Source organism: Nerophis lumbriciformis, linkage group LG21, assembly GCF_033978685.3.
Source record: "Nerophis lumbriciformis linkage group LG21, RoL_Nlum_v2.1, whole genome shotgun sequence".
Taxonomy (NCBI): Eukaryota; Metazoa; Chordata; class Actinopteri; order Syngnathiformes; family Syngnathidae; genus Nerophis; species Nerophis lumbriciformis.
In genome coordinates, this window is record NC_084568.2 from 16,845,638 (window position 1) to 16,869,524 (window position 23,887).

General features: G+C 38.9%; 1 protein-coding gene across 1 annotated transcript; it reads right to left on the bottom strand.

Annotated features, from left to right (window-relative positions):
- Positions 1–6,840: 6,840 nt before the first annotated feature.
- Positions 6,841–23,465, bottom strand: exosc7 (exosome component 7). Its single transcript, XM_061983412.2, has 8 exons — positions 23,320–23,465; positions 23,128–23,229; positions 22,927–23,021; positions 14,782–14,947; positions 14,631–14,701; positions 11,810–11,933; positions 11,567–11,722; positions 6,841–7,164 (listed from the first exon to the last, which is right to left on the bottom strand). Exons 1-8 carry the CDS (start codon positions 23,374–23,376, stop codon positions 7,060–7,062), a joined length of 876 nt encoding a protein of 291 aa, XP_061839396.1. The 5' UTR covers positions 23,377–23,465; the 3' UTR covers positions 6,841–7,059.
- Between the last annotated feature and the right edge of the window lie 422 nt (positions 23,466–23,887).

The window sequence follows — 23,887 nt, forward strand, 5'->3', positions numbered from 1 at the left end:
AGAGACAAGAAGGAGTGGGAAGAGCCTGTCGTGTAATGCCAGCAGCTAAAACCAACTGCGTGAGAACGTATACTCCGAAATCACGATATAGTCATTTACTATATCGCACAGAGACAAACCCGCGATATATCGCCCAGCCCTAATATATATATATATATAATCTCCTGCCTTGAAAGAAAATAATGTTTGCCTTGGTGCCCTAAAATATGAGCCCTTCTTTAAGGCAACACTTGCCTTGACCTTATAAGTTAAAATTTGAGGCCTGTTAATGTTATTATATGTATGAAACCAAGTCTACTTGTATGAGAGTGATGTAAGAAAAACAATTCATAGATTAATTTGACTAGAAAAAAGCTTGTATTTGTATTTATAAGCCTCTGATTGATTTAATGAGTAAAACACATGGATGTTGTTTATCTTCTTCTTCTACCAATGATTGTCACACACACACTAGGTGTGGCGAAATTATTCTCTGCATTTGACCCATCACCCTTGTTCACCCCCTGGGAGGTGAGGGGAGCAGTGAGCGGCAGCGGTGGCCACGCCCGGGAATCATTTTTGGTGATTTAATCCCCAATTCCAACCCTTGATGCTGAGTGCCAAGCAGGGAGGTAATGGGTCCCATTTTTATAGTCTTTGGTATGACTCAGCCGGGGTTTGAACTCACGACCTACCGATCTCAGGGCGGACACTCTACGCAATACTGTTCCTATAAAGCGCACATGACAGCGGTGCACGTATTGGTGATTTATGTCACACTGCCTGTGATGTGGCCTGTGTGTGTGGCGGAAACATTGGAATACTTGGAGAAATGTCTAGAAAAACCAAAACAGATTAGGTGTAAAGATAGCAAAGGGACCAAAGAAGACGACAGAGAGGTTTTGCGATCATTGAAAAGGGTGCACTTATGTAAAATCTATGTTTCTTACCTGTAGGTGCCTGTTTTTGTGTATTTGGCAATAAGTCCTGAAAATGTTAATTCAAACCCTGGAGGACTGGCGGAGATTTTTATCGGACAATCTTGCCTTCTTCAAAACTTGCTCCAAACAAGTCGTTTGGAATTTGAGACTTAAGTGATGTATTTTGTCTTTGTTACAACAGCGACTATCTCCATATATGGTCAAGGCTTACCCAAAGAGCTTTGCGCAAGTCTGCCATTTTCATCCAGTTGTGTCATGTCTTTTGATCATGTTTTGTTTTAGTTATGTCTTGTTTGAGTTTTGGTCACTTAGTTCCTGCTTTTTCACTCCCTTGTTTTGTTTCCATGGTTACCCATTAGTTTCACCTGTTGCTCATTTGGACACACGCACCTGTGTTAATCATGTCACCACTATTTAAGCCTGTCACTTTCAGTTGGTCGTCCTGGAGACATTAGCTCTGTTATCCCTGTTACTCCATTGATTACGTGTTCCATGCCATAGTTCCATGCTTTTCAAATAAGTGTTTGTTTATTCATGTCACAGTTAGCAAGTGTTATTTATTCCACGTTCATAGTTTTTGCCCAAGTGCTAGTTTTGTTTTCTTAGCCAAGTTTGTCCTTCCGCCTTGTGCGTGCCTTTTGTTTCTCTTGTTAGTGTAAAAATAAATATGTCTTTACCTTCACGCCAAGTCCAGTCTAGTTGTTTTGCATCCTGGAAAAGCAATCTGTGCAGTAATTTGCGCCGCCATAGTCCACATACTGACAAGTTGTAGTCCATAAGTTCTTTATTTTTCTCTGTCCTCTCGTTGTGGGGAAGACTGGCTCTTACATGCACATGCATGCTAAAATACTCAAATGTACGGTGTAGTTCTAACTACGTTGTAACGACATGGCAATTTTGACCAAAATTTGACGGCTGCGGTGGTCCGTTTTAATCAAGTGGTTTTTGATCCACCAACTCCTCGTCATCCTTTTAAAATCGGGTATAATATTTTGTGTATAGCAAAATCTGGGAGGTTTGTAACTTTCGTCGGTAAAAGAAGTCAACGCGTTTGAGAAGCAAGCGTCTCCCAGCATGCCTTGTTGTCATTACAATGATCACTTTTGACTGTGTTTCCATACATCTTTAATGTGTTATTTTATACGGACAGAGTTTTAATCATTAAAGTTGGGTCCTTTTTAGTCATGTACAGTTAAATTATTGCGACATTTGGTGGTAATGTGACACCCTCACTAAGAATGGCTCATGTACTACATCGTATAATTAGGGACCGCAATGTCCCTTTGGGACAGAGGACCCTATTGTAATTGTAAGGTTTTATTATTATTATACCGGCCGCCTCTTTGAGCTGTAATTTGACCCACTTAACATGCTTCAAAACTCACCATATTTGACACACACATCAGGACTGGCGAAAATTGCCATCTAATAAAAAAACAAACCCCAAAACTCAAACTTTCGCTCTAGCGCCCCCTAGGAAAAAACACAGACAAAACTGCTTGTATGAATGTCATAGAGATATGAAACAAAAACCTCTATATAGGTCTGACTTAGACCTAGATTTCATACATTGACATCCTTCAGCAAAAATCAACAGGAAGTTGGCAATTCCCCCTTCAGAACAAAAGTTTACTAAAAACAGTCACTTTTGCCTCTTTGAGCTGTAATTTTACCCCCTTAACATGCTTCAAAACTCACCAAACTGGACACACACATCAGGACTGGCAAAAATTGCGATCTAATAAAAAAACCCAACCCCAAAACTCAAAATTGCGCTGTAGCGCCCCCTAGGAAGAAAACACAGACACAACTGCTCCAAGGAAGAAAACTCAGACAAAACTGCCTGTAACTCCCAGTAGGAATGTCTTAGAGACATGAAACAAAAACCTCTATGTAGGTCACACTTAGACCTACATTTCATATATTGACAACCCCCAGCAAAAATCAACAGGAAGTTTGCAATTCCCCCTTCAAAACAAAAGTTTTGTAAAAACCGGTCACCTTTTTTCAAACATTATCTCCTCTGAGCGCGTTTGTCGTGTTAGCTTCAAACTAGCACAGGAGAGAGATTGAACCCTTCTGATTAAAAGTTGATGAAAGAGTTTTAATTACTGCTTCGGTTTGGATTTTATGTGCCGTCAAAGTCGGTCCCGTCCATCGCTGCTTGCAGCTTTAATTAACATTGTGGTCTTTAAAATTTGTCATAACGTTTGAATTACCTCCAGTAAGATGCTTGATGTGTGCCATATTGAATTGGTATATTTATTTGTATAAATTCACCATGCGGGCCTAATACAAGCACTGGAAGGCGAGTAAAAGCTAAACATGCTACACTACACACCATAGGAGGATATACTAACCACTAACCGCAAGCTAGAGCGCTTGAAAGTAAACAAAGGTGGGTGTATCGATACCAAGTATAGTATCAGTATATAGCCGTTTTTTTATTGTCAACATTTTGTTCTTGTTTTTGTTGTTTACAAACTCCGGAAATCAAGTCCCTGGACACATAGGAGTTCAAAGGGCAAAACCCAAATGATTTAAATCAGAGCCAATTGCTAGGTTGTAATCACGTTAAATCGAGACATTTCCGGGATGTAGGTGGTGTTCTAGGCAGCTCCCTCCATCAGTGTGTGAATGTGTGTGTGAATGGGTAAATGTGGAAGTAGTGTCAAAGCGCTTTGAGTACCTTGAAGGTAGAAAAGCGCTATACAAGTACAACCCATTTATCATTCTAGACATCCTGGATGAAAAACCAACGCTTCCCATCTAACCTGATGGAGCTTGGGAGGTGCTGCGAAGAGGAATGGGCTATCTTTTGGAATATCTTCCCAAAGATAGGTGTGCCAAGCTTGTGGCATCGTATTTAAAAAGACTTGAGGCTGCCATTGCCGCCAAAAGTGCATTAGCAAAGTATTGACTGTAAATACCTATGTACAAAACCCAAAACCAGTGAAGTTGGCATGTTGTGTAATTCGTAAATAAAAACAGAATACAATGATTTGCAAATCCTTTTCAACTGATATTCAATTGAAGAAATTGCAAAGACAAGATATTTAATGTTCAAACTGAGAAACTTAAGTTCTTTTTGCAAATAATCATTAAGTTAGAATTGCAACACATTGCAAAAAAGTTGGCATTTTTACCACTGTGTTACATGGCCTTTCCTTTTAACAACACTCAGTAAAGTGTTGTTGGTAAATGGCTTTCGCTTGGCATAGTAGTTTTAACTTGCACTTACAGATGTAGCGACAAACTGTAGTTACTGACAGTGGTTTTCTGTAGTGTTCCTGAGCCCATGTGGTGATATCATTTATCATTTAGGGATCGAAAGTCACGGGCATTCAATGTTGCAGACACGTGCAGTGATTTCTCCAGATTCTCTTGAACCTTTTGATGATATTACGGACCGTGGATTGGGAAATCCCTAAATTCCTTGCAATAGCTCGTTGAGAAATGTTGTTCTTAAACAATTTGTTCACAAAGTGGTGACCCTCAACCTATTCTTGTGTGTGAATGAGCATTTCATGGTAGCTGCTTTTATACCCAATCATGGCACCCACCTCTTCCCAATTAGCCTGTTCCCCTGTGGGATGTTCCAAATAAGTGTTTGATGAGCATTCCTCAACTTTCTCAGTCTTTTTTGCCACTTGTGCCAGCTTTTTTGAAACATGTTGCAGCCGTCAAATTCCATATGAGACTAAATTTGCCAAAAATAACAAGTTTTCCAGTTCGAACGTTAAGTATCTTGTCTTTGCAGTCTATTCAATTGAATATACCGTATTTTCCGCACTATTAGCCGCACCTAAAAACCACAAATTTACTCAAAAGCTGACAGTGCGGCTTATAACCCGGTGCGCTTTATATATGGATTAATATTAAGATTCATTTTCATAAAGTTTCGGTCTCGCAATTACGGTAAACAGCCGCCATCTTTTTTCCCCGTAGAAGAGGAAGTGCTTCTTCTTCTACGCAAGCAACCGCCAAGGTAAGCACCCGCCCCCATAGAACAGGAAGCGCTTCTTCTTCTACTGTAAGCAACCACCCGCCCGCGTAGAAGAAGAAGAAGCGCGCGGATATTACGTTTCATTTCCTTTGTGTGTTTACATCTGTAAAGACCACAAAATGGCTCCTACTAAGCGACAGGTTTCCGGTTCATGAAAAGACGCAATCTCTCCATCCGCACACGGACTACTATTTCACAGCAACTGCCTAAAGACTTTCAAGAAAAGCTGGCTACTTTCCGTGCATATTGTAAAAACAAGATAGCTGAAAATAAGATCCGGCCAGAGAACATTATCAACATGGACGAGGTTCCACTGACTTTTGATATTCCTGTGAACCGCACTGTGGATACAACGGGAGCACGTACGGTGAATATTCGCACCACAGGGAATGAGAAGTCATCCTTCACTGTGGTTCTAGCTTGCCATGCTAATGGCCAGAAACTTCCACCCATGGTGATATTCAAAAGGAAGACCTTGCCAAAAGAGACCTTTCCAGCCGGCGTCATCATAAAAGCTAACTCGAAGGGATGGATGGATGAAGAAAAGATGAGCGAGTGGTTAAGGTAAGTTTACGCGAAGAGGCCGGGTGGCTTTTTTCACGCAGCTCCGTCCATGTTGATATACGACTCCATGCGCGCCCACATCACGCTGGTTTTTAATATATTATTAAAGTTTGACTGACCTATCTGACTGTTTTTTTGACATTCCTTTAGCGCAGTTAGATGCGGCTTATAGGTGGACAAAGTTTTGAAATATGCCGTTCATTGAAGGCGCGGCTTATAACCCAGGGCGGTTTATGGTGCGGAAAATACGGTAGGTTGAAAAGGATTTGCAAATAATTCTATTGTTTTTATTTTACGATTCACACAACGTGCCAACTTCACTGGTTTTGTACATGATATTTAAGTTTTTTATTTTTAATACATTTTGGGGGAAAAAACCCCAATAAAACTATTTACATTATCATCATAGGATATTGTGTGTAGAATGTTGAGGACAAAAATACTGTATTCCATTTTGGAATAAGGCTGTAACATAACAAAATCTGGGAAAAGTGATGTGATGTGAATACTTTCCGAATGCACACGTGTAGGTGGACAAAACAAGTGTCCAGGACTCCTGAGTGTGCTGTTTAAAAAAAAATAAAGAAAAGATAATGTACACGTCATGATACACATATTGGGCATGCGTAGCAAGGACTTTGTGAATATCAGTTATGTGTTTGTAGTTTGCGCTTGGTCATTGTTACTCACCAGTGGTTGTGTTAACTTACTGTACCTGTTACCTGTTGTTCAGTTTATTTGTTGACAAGTCAGAATGTAGTTGTTTGATGACTCGCGCAAAGCAACAATGCCATCTGATGTCTGCAGTTGTAACTACAAGCCACTCGGACTCCCTTATGTGTTTGTGAGCGAAGACGAACATCCATCCATCCATCCATCCATTTTCTACCGCTTATTCCCTTCGGGGTCGCGGGGGGCGCTGGAGCCTATCTCAGCTACAATCGGGCGGAAGGCGGGGTACACCCTGGACAAGTCGCCACCTCATCGCAGGGCCAACACAGATAGACAGACAACATTCACACTCACATTCACACACTAGGGCCAATTTAGTGTTGCCAATCAACCTATCCCCAGGTGCATGTCTTTGGAGGTGGGAGGAAGCTGGAGTACCCGGAGGGAACCCACGCAGTCACGGGGAGAACATGCAAACTCCACACAGAAAGATCCTGAGCCCGGGATTGAACCCCAGACTACTCAGGACCTTCGTATTGTGAGGCAGATGCACTAACCCCTCTTCCACCGTGCTGCCCTCGAAGACGAACAAATAGTGTTAAATCAAAAAAACGTTACCAAATCTATTCTGTCACAGTTCAAATTTGTCCGTGGCGGACCGCAACAAATACATTCATGTTAAGGAAACATGGACAACGATTTATTATATACAATGACAAAATTACAAAAGAACAAGTCTTTTCTGTTTTTTTTTTTTTAAAACTTAAATCAAATTATGTAATGATGAGTGATTGAGATACGTACTTTATAAAAGCATCCACTCTCATGAAAAAGTACTGTAACATTTCACATAATAACTGATGATATATTATGACAAATGCTGACGGTGACATCAACCTAACCGAGGAAACCAACTTTCTGTCGTTTTGCTCCCAAACTTTCTTCTTCCTGCAGCAGCTTTATGAGAGGCATGTGAAGAGCTTTCCCGACACGTTTTCCTGTCTGGAGAAAGTAAAAAAAAAAAAAAGCTTTGGTTACATCTTCCACTGGTCTCAGTCGTATTGTAACTTCATAATAAACATCTCATACAATATCTCCAGCAAAAAAGAGGATATTGTCTCATGTAGTGTTAGCGCTAGCATTGCTGCAAATGTTAGGCTGTGTCTGTTTCAATTTGTGCACGTTTATACTTACATTGCTTTTTAGTGTTCACAAAATAGGCTGATTAACAAAAAAATAAATACTACGGTAATCAAATTTGAGGGACTGCTTCATGAAAAAGGACAAATAAAGACAAGGATACATTCAGATAAATTAGGGGATGGTCACATAAATAATTTGAAAATAACACATTAATGAATAATATTTTACTTAAATAAGCTGTCAATAAATTTGAAGAGCAAATAAAAAATACAGCCTAATAATCTGTACATTAATTTGATGCACTGGTTGTGTGATCTATATTTTGTTACTTGTATTATTTTTTGTTCACCTATTTTAATTGATTAATCTTGTTTTTAATACCTTGCAGTGTCAAGTCAAGTACTAATGTATTATGAGAAAAATGTGCCATTTTGGAGCCAACAAAATATATTATGTTAATTTTGTCTTCTTATTGAATATATTCTACTCTTTTTCAGACATGCTGAATTGTGCAAATGTAAACATGGGATTTATTTCTATGTCAATTGCATTTTTGAAATAAAAAAAACCCAAAACCTATAGAATATCTTGGTGTAGATCAGCTTTGAGGACGAAAATAGAAAACTTATTTGGACACAATAGGACATTTTCCGTGTCTAACATTGTAAGACTGACAATACATTTACATGACAATTTTACATAATGAGAATAATGAATTCAATAAATAATGAAATATTAAAATGTGATTTTACATTAAATAAATTATTAAAACATTTATATATTTAATTCCACTTATGAATGAATTTAAGTATATATTTAAAGATGTTTTATTTACTTAATGTTGTCCCATTTGACCCATGTGTTTGTTAATACAAGCAGTACCTTGCAATTACCAAAAGCAAATTCTCCAGTACTGGGTTCTGACGGGTTAACAAGTACTGTAAGTCGACTTCAGCATTTTTAGTCTGTCGGGGAGGATTTTTATAAAAAAAAATTTCAGCAATAAGAGACATCACAGAAGATTATGGGAAATACAATTTAAAAAGGGAGGGCACCGGGAAAAAAGGTCAATCTGCAGTATTGCCCTGGGCACTGACAGCTATATAGTGACCCAACAGTTCTTGGTGGTGTTAAAAGTTCTATCACTTGACTGTCTGTGAGGCAGTGAATGTGTACAGGCTCGGTCCTGAATGCTGATTGGATGAGAAAAGCAAGGAAAGGGGAGGGGCCTGCATGTTGAGAGGGAATTTTGGACATGGATGCAACCAACAGTAACTCGCTTAAAGATATTGTTGATGGACCACTTCCTCCTCCTCCCTTCAATGTTCGGGCAGATGCTGCCGTATTTTAAATCCACACAAAAATATCAGTCGAGAGATAAGCGCAAGTCTCCTTCTTTGCTCATGTAACAGCAAACTACTGTTGACCAACGTCGCCTTTAATTTTTCATGTGTCTCAGCAAACGCAAAAACTCCCTGAGCATTCAGTGGAGCACATGTGAGCAACATCAGACCAGCAGCACACCTATCCCAAACCTGACATCATAACAAGTTTAATGTCTCATTATTGTAATCAAATGACAGCAGTCATTTTTATGAGATTGTTTTCTAATAAAGATGATATGGCCCACTTAAAATGAAAATAATAAACACATCTTGTTTTTCATGAGCTTTGTACTAGTATTGAATGTCTGGGTGAGGGTCCTACTTCCAGAGGGCATTTTGAGTTCCCCTTAAAACAGGAGTGTCAAACTCATTTTCCTTTGAGGGCAACATCGCAGGAATGGCTTACTTTCGGAGGGCCGTTTTTTTTAAATTAATTTACATTATGCATGTGGGTAATAACCTGTGATTAATCATGATTAATCAAAATACATATTCATTTGATTATTACATTTTTTTAATGTATAACTTTAAAATCATAAATAGAGGCGACAAGCAGATATTTAACTACCGTATTTTTCTGACTATAAGTCGCAGCAGGTGAGGCGGGCCCTCACCTGCCATCATGGAAAGAAAAAAAATGTAAAAAGAAAAAAATTAATTAAATTGTTATATGTATTCAGTGATTATACTATAAAGTTATTTTCCATTTAACTTCACCAGTTTTAGATTATTTTTATTCAAAATCGCTGAATTTTCACATTTGCCGTTCAAATACTGAGAAGAGACGGTGCAGTGATCAGCAGCCAGTTGAGGCACGTCACTCAGTTGTGCCTCAACATGGATTGCGGACTCGGCTAACTGCTGGCCTGCTGTGCAGTGAGACCGTATTGCTATATGAATTATATTATACATTTCCATAGTTTAGTTAGCTGAGGTATATAATGTACAGTGTATTTTGTCAACAACTGTATGTGTGTAATGTATTTCTTGTGCTGAGCAATCATAAAACTGCTGCGAAGACGCACTGTGTGAGGCTCGCAGTAATCCCGCCTCCTGGTGCCGGTTAATGCACCCCCGCCGCAAAATGCACCCCCCGACGGGAGCGCAACACCAACCAAAGCCCACACCCAAACCCTCCACGTGCAATACCGAATCCACCCAAAAAAAGTCACTTAACAAGAAGCCAAAAAGTGCAAAAACAACAATACTCGCGCCGGAGGAGCCGTGAACGACTGCAGGGACACAACATTAGGTACACCTGTAGACTGCAGCACGGATTTCATATTTCATTCATTCACAACTCCTCCAACACGAACACCACTGTTCCCGCACTTATAAGTAAAGGTAAGACCATAGTAACGTTTTTTTAATTAAATGTGCTTTTTTGTGTGCTACAGTTTGTATGTGTAAAGTTAAGTTAAAGTACCAATGATTGTCACACACACACTAGGTGTGGTGAAATATGTCCTCTGCATTTGACCCATCCCCTTGATCACCCCCTGGGAGGTGAGGGGAGCAGTGGGCAGCAGCGGCGCCGCGCCCGGGAATAATTTTTGGTGATTTAACCCCCAATTCCAACCCTTGATGCTGAGTGCCAAGCAGGGAAGAATGCTGGTATGAGCTTTTAAACATAACCCGTTAACTGCTGCCAATCAAATGGTGAATAAGATACTCTCTAAGGTTCATATGTTTGTAAATCTGACTGTGATGAAGTCAGTGCCTCACCAGCCATCAACCTCACCGCACGTCACTGAGTCGCAGTTTTTTTTCATAGTTTGGCCGGGGGTGTGACTTATACTCAGGAGCGACTTATGTGTGAAATTATTAACACATTACCGTAAAATATCAAATAATATTATTTAGCTCATTCACGTAAGAGACTAGACGTATAAGATTTCATGGGATTTAGCGATTAGGAGTGACAGATTGTTTTATAAACGTATAGCATGTTCTATATGTTATAGTTACTTGAATGACTCTTACCATAATATGTTACATTAACATACCAGGCACGTTCTCAGTTGGTTATTTATGCGTCATATAACGTACACTTATTCAGCCTGTTGTTCACTATTCTTTATTTATTTTAAATTGCCTTTCAAATGTCTATTCTTGGTGTTGGGTTTTATCAAATAAATTTCCCCCAAAAATGCGACTTATACATGTTTTTTTCCTTCTTTTATTATGCATTTTCGGCCTGTGCGACTTATACTCCGGAGCGACTTATACTCCGAAAGTACGGTATATATATTTTTTTCTCAGGCTTTCACGGGCTACATAGAATGATGTGGCAGGCCAGAACTGGCCCCTGGGCCTTGAGTTTGACACCGGTGCCTTAAAACATTCTCATGTTGCACAATGAAATGTAAGCATGAGTTAAAGTGTGCATTCTTTCTGTCTGTAAAATATATATTTGTATTAGCATTTCTGTAATCTAGTAACATCATTTCAGGATGAATACCCATAAATTAACATTCTTAATAACTGACCGTGAAATAAGCACACATCTGATTGGGGAGTCACAGTGTAACAGCCTGGCATTTACAGTTTATGTGGTGTTGGAGTTGTACAACTTTTTGTGTGGCTGTAAACGCATTAGTGGCTGAGTCTATTGAGTGTGTGTGTTGGCAAAAGTGAGAAAGAGCGAGCGGCTGCTGTTGATATGAAAGATGACAAAGAGTTGGTTTTGGCATGGTTTGTACGACAGAAAAGGACCAGTTCTGCTCGATATTTTTTTAAAATAATGTTTGCATTGCAAAATCCCATAGAAAAAAATGATGTGTTTATTTTGTTTAGAGTTCAGATGGGATTTTTACAGAGGACAGTGCGCAATTGCGCAGGCGCGCACCTTAGCGGGAACGTTGTTGTTGACTCACCTGTGTCATTTCAAAGATGCTCTCAGGGTCCAGGCTGCCTCCTCCCATCTTTCTCACACAGGTGACTGTTCCCTTGTTCGTAACGGAGATGATCAGGCTCGCCACGGAGCACGCCTTCTCCTGCAGAGTGGCGTCCACCACGTGCCTGTGGCCCACCTGTCCCGTGTCAGAGAAACAATGCTCGGACTTATTTTTATTCTTATTATTAATTATTGGTTCGTGTGAGTCAGATGTGGAGCTTGCCTTGCACAGAGTCACTATACAGGGAATATTCTCCACATTGAGCCTCATGCAGTCGTAGGGATCATCAGACAGCTCGATTTCCTTCCCCCCTTCTTCATCATATGACATATTTACTTTGGGAATTCTGTCAGGTAGAACACAACAAATTATACCGGTACTTTCAATGGCTCAACTCTGAAATATGAAATACTCTAAAGTAGTGTTGTCCCGGTACCAAAATGTATTTCGATACTTTTCTAAATAAAGGGAACCACAAAAAATTGCATTATTGGCTTTGTTTTAACATAAAATCTTAGGGTACATTAAATATGTTTTTTATTGCAAGTTTGTCCTTAAATAAAATAGTGAACATACAAGTACGGCTGGGCGATATGGCCTTCTTTTAATATTGCGATATTTTAAGGCCATATCGCGATACACGATATATATCTCGATATTTTGCCTTAGCCTTGAATGAACACTTGATGCATATAATCACAGCAGTATGATGATTCTATGTGTCTACATTAAAACATTCTTCTTCATACTGCATTAATATATGCTACTTTAAAACTTTCATGCAGAGAAGGAAATCACAACTAAAAAAAAATCACTATTTTTTTAATACGGTGTTGATCTGGAAATGTTTGCCTCGGCATTTTGATGGTGTGGGCGTGTGGCACCGAAAGGAGATGTTGATATGCGGAGCAGGTGACTTTTCAAATGATGCTACATATTAGCAGTAATGCTACTTTTTATAGCAACACTTTTGCTCCACACTTGACAAATTACGGTTGTCTGTTCGACATATTCCCACTTGAAGCCAAACCACCGCCAGACGATGGACCCCCTGCTGTTTTTTGGGGGAATTAATTATTCCTTCATTTGTTACCAGATTCGCACCTTCTCTCTCTCGTATAACCACTCGCACGGCTACGCTAGCATCACAGCTAAATTTACCCATGCTGCTACCTTTTTGCTGCGCGGGGGCGTATACGTATGTGACGTATGACGTGACAGTATGTGACGTATGTAGAAGGTGCGCTTGCTGTCTGTGAGAAGGAGACACAGGAAACAGCGAGGAGAGCCTGTAGTGTAATGTCCACAGCTAAAAGCAACTGCGTGAGAACGTATACTCGAATATCACGATATAGTCATTTTCTATATCGCACAGACAAACCCGCGATATATCGCCCAGCCATACAAGATAACTTGTCTTTTAGTAGTAAGTAAGCAAACACAGGCTCCTAATTTAGCTGCTGACGTATGCAGTAACATATTGTGTCATTTTCCATTCTATTATTTTGTCAAAATTATGAGGGACAAGTGGTAGAAAATGAATTATTAATGTACTTGTTCATTTACTGTTAATATCTGCTTACTTTTCTTTTAACATGTTCTATATACACTTCTGTTAAAATGTAATAATCACTTATTATTCTGTTGTTTAGATGCTTTACATTAGTTTTGGATGGTACCGCACATTTAGGTATCAATCCGATACCAAGTAGTTACAGGATCATACATTGGTCATATTCAAAGTCCTCATGATTCCAGGGACGTATTTCCTGAGATTATAAACATAATATAAATTTTCAAAAATGAAAGAAGATTTTGTGATGCTAAAAATATCGATGTAATCATAGTAGTATCGACAAGATACGCTCCTGTACTTGGTATCATTACAGTGGATGTCAGGTGTAGATCCACCCATGGCATTTGTTTACATTCAGGGGTGCTAGCTTGCTGTTAGCAGTGAGCTATTGTACTTGTAAGAAACGTACTTTATTTGTCGCCATGGAGGCAAGGATTACTGATTTAGAAGTAGCTAAAACACTGGGATGGATTTTAGCCGCTAGCTAGCTAGCCATGTCTTAAAGCACCTCTTTCTGAGGACGTTTCAGTGTTATAGCTTCAGCTTTATCTTTAGTTTTTAAGCTAACATGCGTCCATTCTCCCTTTTCTGTCTACACACATTGTCTGCCGGTAAGTACTCTGTGATTGTGCGCTGCCGAACAGGCTCCTCTGCTCGTAAAACCAGCAGTGACACAAATGTGACGACGGACGGGCGGCCGACCGGTATTTTTTAGAGGCGGTATAGTACCGAATATGATTCAGTAGTATCGCGGTACTATACTAATACCGGTATACCGTACAACCCTACTCTAAAGTATATATATCTTAAGTATGCAGTAGTATTACAGCCACATTGAGAAGAAAAATATATTGACAACAATATAGTTTCTAATTTTGGGGGGAAAAAGGTAAAGTCTTCAAAAAAATAAAAGGCTCTTCCTGAGTTTATAAGTAACAAAAATTACAAGATTTTTTGACAGACAAAATATTGATTTAATTGTACACTATACTTTGTATCGTTACTTTCGATATTTGTATCGATCCACCCACCTCTGTGTACGTTCAAGAGCTCTAGCTTAGTGGTTAGCATATCTCCCTACGGTGTGTAGTGTAGTATATTTCGCCATTTCTCATCCTCTGGGGATGATACTTGTAAGAAACGTTTAATTGCTGCCATGTAGGCAAAGATTGCTGACTTAGAAGTGGCTTTGCACTGTGGAGGGATGTTATCCGCTCGCTCACAAGCGAGGACGCTACATTGTGTTGAGCACGCCCAGCTAGAACGTGTCATCAACATGTAATTATCACGATATGACTATAGTATTAAAAGCTCTATCGTTGCCTAAATGTATTGTCTATCATGCAACCGTACTATGAAAAGTATCCTTCAATTACATCTGCTGAAACTGGAGCTATGTGAAAAATACTGTTGTTTCAAAGACGTTTTAGATAGAAGATGGTGGGTGCATCGATGTTCATGACTTACTTTGTGCTGTAGAGGGCTGCCTTGATCGCTATGGAGATTGCATCATACAGGTTTCCATCACACTGCAGGAGCTAAGGAAGCGGAACCAGACATTGTCTTATACATATGAAGCGCTTTTTAAAAGTTTGCTGCAAAAGGTGCGTTCCCTTACCAGCACGTCCACATAGAGCACCCAGCAGTGTTCCCCCTCACTGATGCACAGGCTCTTTAAGTCCACACTGCGCTTGTTGTTGAACACTTTGTAAAGCGTGTTGCTTAGCTCCGTCCCGAGCTCCTCCCCTCCTCGACCCTCAAACTGTGGGGTTGCGTTGGCTGAACTAGTAAAAGGGGAGAGAAATAATAGCAACTTAACACCTTATCTTATTTTAGTATGCTTTGTTTGTAGTTGATTACTATTATTAGTAAAATATGTTGCACCTGTTACTGGTGTGAACTGTGTACTTTCCAACATCTTTACTACGTTCTGCTCCAAAACACCTTCAGTGTTTTACCTATATGTACTTGAATGTGGCACACCGCCACGGCAAAATAAAAGCCACCACACCTTTTACACTAATTTACTATAATGTATGAATAGATATACTGTATATAGTCTTATTAGTTAAGCACTGTTGGCCATACTTACTTCTAATAACATCTAAAACAGTGGTTCTTAACCTTGTTGGAGGTACCGAACCCCGCCAGTTTCATATGCACATTCACCGAACCCTTCTTTAGTGAAAAATAAAATGTTTAATTTTTTCAAATTCAAGACAAAGTTGTATGTTTTTTTTTACTAGTGCACAAAATGAACCGTGCATGAACATCACCTTGTTCAAAGAACAAAACCAACACAGTGCATGCACTCACAACAAATTACACACTTGCAAATCAGATAGAAAATTAGAGGGAACATTGTTTGGGAGTATCCATAATACTTAGACTTAGACTTCCTTTTTATTGTCATTCAAATGTTAACTTTACAGTACAGATACGCCGATAGGGAGACGTTTTTATTTACACGATTGATTGATTGATTGAATGAAACCTTTATTAGTAGATTGCACAGTACAGTACATATTCCGTACAATTGACCACTAAATGGTAACACCCGAATACGTTTTTCAACTTGTTTAATTTAGTCGGGGTCCACGTTAATCAATTCATGAGTCTGATGTGTCTTGACCGCTGCGGCGGAGGCTCTGCCGAACCCCTAGGGTTCGATCGAACTCAGGTTAAGAACCACTGATCTAAAATATCATTAAATTGTTCCTCTATGCTTTTTTTTATTTTTATTTTTTATAAACGCGTCAGCGCCTGTCAGCATAAGCAATACAGCTGGTCGCACGCCGGACTTGGCACCCAGCAAAAGTAGGTAAGGAAAATAAGTTCAATAGAAAGGTATTCCAAGTTATTTATTGCATTTCTTGTTCAAGCCTGTGAAAACAACTCTAATTTTGACGTTACTATCAAGAGTAACGTCTAACTACGCCGTATGCGTCTCTGAATCTCTGTTTGGACATCTCTGTGTGGCGTGTGCATGTTCTTGCAGTGCGTGTGTGGGTTTTCTTCAGGTACCTATCTTTAACTTTACTACGGCAACCTCCCACATTCTAAAAATATGCATGTTGGGTTCATTGGTGACTGTAAATTGTCCATAGATATGAATATGAGTGTGAATGATTGTTTGTCTGTATGTGCTCTGCGATTGGCCCTGCTCATTTTTGTTAGCCTGTCAAAAAGCTGGTCCGTGATATGTTAGCATTAAGCTAGCGGCATTATAGCCAACATTCCCCTATATAATTGTATCCCTAATTGTTAATTTCAAACAGTATTATTAATTGAATGTGATTCCTACATGTATGTGCACTTCATAAGTATATTAATGTACTTTTCTTTGTGTGCTCAGTTTTACAGTCACTTCATTGTGGAAAATATCAATAAACCAACTGAAGTTTCAGATAGTTGATAGTTTGTGTGCCATATTGTTGCCAGACCACAGCAAACATGACCTAGCTAGATTGTAATAAATCTATTAAAAGAATAACTTGGACACACTCATCTATACATTTGGCCATTAAAAGCCAGTCATTTCCAGGAGTTATCTCACCTTCTGAGTAGCCTCTGATTTACTAATGGTTTCTAATGTTGTAAAAATGTGTAGAATAAATATTAAATTTCAACATTTCTGTCAAGGAAATTTGCTTTAGCCTGCGACACATAGTCATTTTGATAGTAGGCTATTGTAGCTAATATAGACTCTTACGTCATGTGTTGACTTCATTATGACACTTAGGCCATGTCCACACGAACATGGAGAGTTTTAAAAACACATATTTGGGGTTAAAACAATCCCCATCCACAAAAGTGTAGTTTCAAAAGTGTCTATGTCTACACACAAACGCATACACCTGCTGTCATGCACATTTTGTCCAATCAGAAGCCTGAAAAAAGCATCAATATCTGACTTGGTGCAGCATTACATCTCCTATTATGTTTATTTTGATATACTAGATGTACAATAACATGTACATTATCTTTAAAACCAGCCTGCACGTACACACAGCCCCGGGAACATTATTAAAGAGCGAATGCACACCTGTGCTGCTGAAACCCAACACTCATAGAATTATAACATGTTTAGGAACATGGTGATGTATTACATGTGCAGTGAAGTGTACATTTTTTCTAAAATCAGCACGCACTAACGAGACAAGGAAACAATTTTGCATTTTTAAGTGCCTATATAAAGTATTACATGTGCAGTGAAGTGTACATTTTTTCTAAAATCAGCACACACTAACGAGACAAGGAAACAATTTTGCATTTTTAAGTGCCTATATAAAGCCCACGAAAATGCGTGTGCCGCTGCAAAACTCTCATGGAATTATAAAGCATTTAATCATGGATATAGTGATATGGTACATGAGTATTGAAGTGTATATTGTCTTTAACATCAGTACACACTACAAGGAGGACGCTACATTATGTTTTTTTTTAGTTGCTTGGTCGCGCCCGACTATCTACAAAAATGGAAGCAAGACACGTAAGTTAACTTCATGATTTGTCGTTAAACAAGGACTAAAAACATAAGATAACGTTGCACCTTTCTTATGACACATGGCAAAAAGTCTTGCTTGTCAAAGTTGTCCCATTTGGTGGAGGTCCACAGCGATCATATCCAAAACAGCTGACTGTCATTTGCGCCAGTGGCAGTATCGCAAAGCCCATTTTGATGTGTCTTTTTTTATCAATGTTGAGTGAAAAGAGCAGCATGTTTACGTTCAAACATACAGTAAGTCCTTTTATAGTGTGTTTAAAGGCAGCAAGGCAGTGTTGTTGAGCTTTGGAAATGACAGCGCACAACCGTGACGTCATCACAAGTCTCCGTCTGTGCCGTGTACATGCACACGCTAAGCGGAGAGTCTGGGATCTCGACACTTTGGCCAGTGTTTGTAAAAGTCTGCGTTTTTAAAGACAAAAGTATGCGTCTGCGTGTGGTCAAGAGGCCTAAACGCAGAGATAAGTATGCGTTTATGTATCTGTTATATTTTATTTATGTATCTGTGTTCGTGTGGACATGGCCTTATATACGCATACTTGCCAACCTTGAGACCTCCGAATTCGGGAGATGGTATTTTCAAGTATTTCTTATATGTATGTATATAAATAATCCGTTCATGAATGAGTATATCCGTTCGGCCACCGTGTTCAATGGAGAAGTATGATCTACAAAATTTGCAGGCAGCATACCCCTTCCCCTTCGAGCTGTCCTGGATGAACTGAAGTTATTTTTTCCAATCATTTTGTAACTTGCAAGCGTACTTCTTCTTACTCGTCGTCGCCATGTCTCTTCTTCGTTCTTCTGCTTCGTCTCTGTTATGTTTTTGGACATTGCTACTTGCCGTAGTTTTGAAGCAACGCATGATGGGAATCCGGATGTTGTGTCAGTGTATTAACGTGCCGGCTGGAATAAACACACGCTGAGAAATAGCTCCGTGCCTGCCTACTTTATGGGTTATAGATAAACCTATGGATAACGGAGACATATATAATAGTCTCCTTTTCAGGTGAGAGAGGACGCTAAAGGCAGTGCTTTTAAGGCACGCACCCAATATTGATGTCCGGGTGGAAATCGGGAGCAATTCAGGAGAATGGTTGACCCGGGAGATTTTCGGGAGGGGCACTGAAATTCGGGAGTCTCCCGGGAAAATCGGGAGGGTTGGCAAGTATGATATACGGCTTTTCATTTTTCGCGGCTCCATTTTTTTGTATTTTAGGTCCAATAAGGCTCTTTCAACTTTTTGGGTTGCCGACTTGATTGATTGATTGAAACTTTTAATTAGTAGATTGTACAATACAGTACATATTCCGTACAATTGAAAACTAAATGGTAACACCTGAATAAGTTTTTCAACTTGTTTAAGTCGGGGTCCCCGTAAATCAATTTATGGTACAAATATATACTATCATCATAATACAGTCATCACACAAGTTAATCATCAGAGTATTTACATTGAATTTTTTTACATTATTTACAATCCGGAGGGTGGGATGTGGAGGGGGGCGGGGGTTAGGTTTGGTTGATATCAGCACTTCAGTCATCAACAATCGCATCATCTGAAAAATGGACATTGAAACAGTGTAGGTCTGACTTGGTAGGATATGTACAGCGAGCAGTGAACATAGTGAGCTCAGAAAGCATAACAAAAAGTATATACATTTGATTACCGTATATTACCAAATAGCCCGGGCGTTTATTTCACAAAATGGGGTCAGACCCCGGGCGGCTATTAGGACATGGGCGGTTATTAGCACAAGGCTTTTATTTATTTTTGCACCAGCCTGCACCAGGCCATTATTTGGTTACAATGGTTACTGTCCAGTATTTTTTTTTCGTACAAAAAACTTTAAATGTAAAAGCCAGAGGTGGGTAGTAACGGGCTACATTTACTCCGTTACATCTACTTGAGTAACTTTTGGGATAAATTGTACTTCTAAGAGTAGTTTTAATGCAACATACTTTTACTTTTACTTAAGTATATTTATAGAGAAGGAACGCTACTTTTACTCCGCTACTTTTATCTACATTCAGCTCGCTACTCGCTACTAATTTTTATCGATCTGTTAATGCACGCTTTGTTTGTTTTGGTCTGTCAGACAGACCTTCAAAGTGCCTGCCTTACTGGTGACGTTTCACTTCGTTCCACCAATCAGATGCAGTCACCGGTGACGTTGGACCAATCAAACAGAGCCAGGTGGTCACATGACCTGAGTTAAACAAGTTGAAAAACTTATGGGGGTGTTACCATTTAGTGGTCAATTGTACGGAATGTGTACTGTACTGTGCAATCTAATAATAAAAGTTCCAATCAATGAATCAAAAGTGTGAAGGAAAAAAGATACTTTTTCATTCCAACCATACATCCCGTCAAAAGCCTAAAAACTGACCGCACATGAGGACGTTCCTGTCTTCACAATAAAAGTGCCGCTCCATCGCGCCTGCGCTTTCAAAATAAGAGTCTCCGAAAGCCAGCGCAAACAAGCTAGCAAGCTACGGAGTTTGACGCCAATATATTTCTTGTAGAGTGTATAAAAACGAATATGGAAGCTGGACAACTAAGATGCCAAAAACTCACCACTTTCATGTGGTATTAGACAGAAAGGAGGAACTTTTCTTCTCCTCCATTTGAAAACGTGGACGTTATCATCACGACTGTCTGATTACAATCAACGCAAGTCATCAGAATCAGGTAATACACCAACTTATATTCTAGTCTTCATGAAAGAAAGGAATCTATATGTTAAACATGCATGTATATTCATTAAAACACCTTTAACATGTAAACAAAAACAGCAAAATAAATACATATAAATTATATACTGTATATATCAATGTATATGTATGTATATATCAATGTATATGTATGTATATATATATATATATATATATATGATATGAGTGTGTATGTTACTCATCAGTTACTCAGTACTTGAGTAGTTTTTTCACAACATACTTTTTACTTTTACTCAAGTAAATATTTGGGTGACTACTCCTTACTTTTACTTGAGTAATAAATCTCTAAAGTAACAGTACTCTTACTTGAGTACAATTTCTGGCTACTCTACCCACCTCTGGTAAAAGCTATTGTAAACATACAAACAAAAAAACAAGAGATCAACATGAGGTAGGCTATCAAAAGACAAGGCTTCAACATGACAGTAGTGCAACAATTGTCAAATAGAATACCAATATAAAAAATAAATAAACTTTTTAAATAAAGCAGCCTACCAGGAAAATTAAATTATGGTACCAAGTACTCAAGTATAAAACCCACCATCAAAACAGAACAATAATACTGTCACTTAAATAAAATAAAGGCTACAGTACTCCCAGTTTTAAATAAAGCAGCATACGTGATGTATCCACTGACACAAATTAGCATCAAGCTCGTCGCTCACTTTCTGCCTACCTCCACCAGATAAGCGAGCCCGTTTTCCATCGATTGTCCCTTTTTTTGTTTCCATTCTCGTACACGTTTTGGGTCAATGTTAAACTGCCTGGCCGTTGCCAAACCAGAATTCTGCTCCGCATACTTCACAACCGCTAGCGTGAACTTTAAGTCAAACTTTCTGTTCTTCTTCCCCCTTAAAGTATTCCCGTCCATCAGTTGTGGTGTACCGGTATCCTGTTCATTCAACTCACTGCTACTGTTGCTTGCCATACTGAAACTTTTCCTCGTGGGTTTGTTGTTGTCGTTGAGTGTGTGTTACGCTATATGCGGTGACCCATTGCAATATGTTGATTACCCAGAATCCCCACATAACGTCTGCTGTTACCGTAATTACCAGAATTACTGCACCTTTGCTTTTCCTTTTAGCTTATAAATTGGGCTTAATGAAATCAATATGATTTTAATCTAAATAATGCAAATAACAGCCCACGGGCGGCTATTTGGACATGGGCGGTTATTAGGAAGAGGCGGTTAATTCTCAAAATGGGGTCAGACCCCAGGCGGCTATTAGGACATGGGCGGTTATTTGCAGAGGTGGGTAGTAACGCGCTACATTTACTCCGTTACATCTACTTGAGTAACTTTTGGGATAAATTGTACTTCTAAGAGTAGTTTTAATGCAACATACTTTTACTTTTACTTGAGTATATTTATAGAGAAGAAACGCTACTTTTACTCCGCTACTTTTATCTACATTCAGCTCGCTACTTGCTACTAATTTTTATCGATCTGTTAATGCACGCTTTGTTTGTTTTGGTCTGTCAGACAGACCTTCATAGTGCCTGCGTTTTAACAAATACAGTCACTGGTGACGTTCACTCCGTTCCACCAATCAGATGCAGTCACTGGTGACGTTGGACCAATCAAACAGAGCCAGGTGGTCACATGACCTGACTTAAACAAGTTGAAATATATATATATATATATATATATATATATATATATATGTATATATATATATATATATATATATATATATATATATATATATATATATGTGTGTGTATATATATATATATGTATATATGTGTGTGTGTGTATATATATATATATGTATATATGTGTGTGTGTGTATATATATATATATATATATATATATATATATATGATATGTGTGTGTATGTTACTCATCAGTTACTCAGTACTTGAGTAGTTTTTTTACAACATACTTTTTACTTTTACTCAAGTAAATATTTGGGTGACTACTCCTTACTTTTACTTGAGTAATAAATCTCTAAAGTAACAGTATTCTTACTTGAGTACAATTTCTGGCTACTCTACCCACCTCTGGTTATTTGCACAAGGGCGTTTATTTGGTAATATACGGTATTTACATTTGATTATTTACAATCCGGGGAGGTGGGATGGGGAGGGGGGAGGGTGTTAGTCTAGGGTTGAAGTTGGCTGGAGGTGTTCTTTTAGTGCGGTTTTGAAGGAGGATAGAGATGCAATTTCTTTTACACCTGTTGGGAGTGCATTCCATATTGATGTGGCATAGAAGGAGAATGAGTTAAGACCTTTGTTAGATCGGAATCTGGGTTTAACGTGGTTAGTGGAGCTCCCCTTCGTGTTGTGGTTATGGCGGTCATGTTAAGGAAGTAGTTTGACAAGTACTTCGGTATCAGGGAGGTGCAGCGGATTTTATAGACTAGGCTAAGTGCAAGTTGTTTTAATCGGACCCCGGTATAACAGATATGTACAATTAATTTTAGACCTGATACCAAAAATATTTACTCCAGCAGTGGTTTTAACTGCAATTTGTGTATATACTATCACCACATCGGCCCACTCGTCCCACTTACCAGTCAGCAAAGAACTCTAGATAGCCTTCATTTGGAGCCATAGGCCGGGGTTTCCCGATTTCAGCTTTAACTCCTACCAGGACTGCTGTATGTCCCTGGAACATGAACACATTATCAAGCTTTAGAAAATATGCAAAACACAAAATGTTACCTTTATAAATATGTAAAACTCAAAGCTATATTATGCGTGCTGTGTATTACCAGACAAACTTTGGCTGAGCCATCTGTATTGGACACCACGTCCGTCTCTATCTCCATGTGTCTGTAGTCCTCACAGCCTCTTCCGTCCACTCGCAAGTCATCCTGATTTATTTTTTTTTCAACAAACTCACTGAGTTACAACACCCGGGCTTTTGTTTGCTTTAGTAAAACGTTCGTGCTGCCAACACTTACCCGTATACCGTGTAAAATATACACTTTCTCCGCCTCGCTCACTTGTACTGTTGCCATTCTGAACGAGCGCGAATGTGTGTCGCGTACATTCTACGTCATCAAAAGCGGACTCGGAATTTTGATTACCATACTTTACCGCTCTCATACTAACTGTCTTTATTGTTTTGACATCAAATGGCTTAATGGGTTGCGTGAAGTATAATATGTGCAACAACAGGTGAAAACTATTGTAAACAAATCCAAATTTGCAGCGTCGTCCAGTCCTACTGGAATGTAGGAGCGAACTGATCGATCCAATTATCAATAGCATCGATACCAATGGTAGTCTGATTGATACCAATGTAAAGACATTGTTTATTTTTGGTTGAGTTGTTCAAATTAGTACATTGTTCATATTTTTATAAGAAGTATAGTTTAAAAACTCAGAGAATACACGCTTTTAAGTTACTGTTGCATGATGTACATTATTTTGCTCAAATAACTATGTAATAAAAAAAATTGTGTTGTTACAATGTCAAATGTATCATTAGTTTAAGGGTTCACCGATACGTTTATTAACTAAAAAATG

Bases quoted from the DNA above. Each gene is read 5' to 3' on its own strand.
- exosc7 (XM_061983412.2), bottom strand. From the start codon at position 23,376: ATGGCAACAGTACAAGTGAGCGAGGCGGAGAAAGTGTATATTTTACAC. The intron at 11,934-14,630 runs GTAAGTCATGAA...TCTACCTGACAG, and splicing joins GCAGCCCTCTACAGCACAAA to AATTCCCAAAGTAAATATGT. The intron at 7,165-11,566 runs GTGAGTCAACAA...TACTTTCTCCAG, and splicing joins GCATCTTTGAAATGACACAG to ACAGGAAAACGTGTCGGGAA.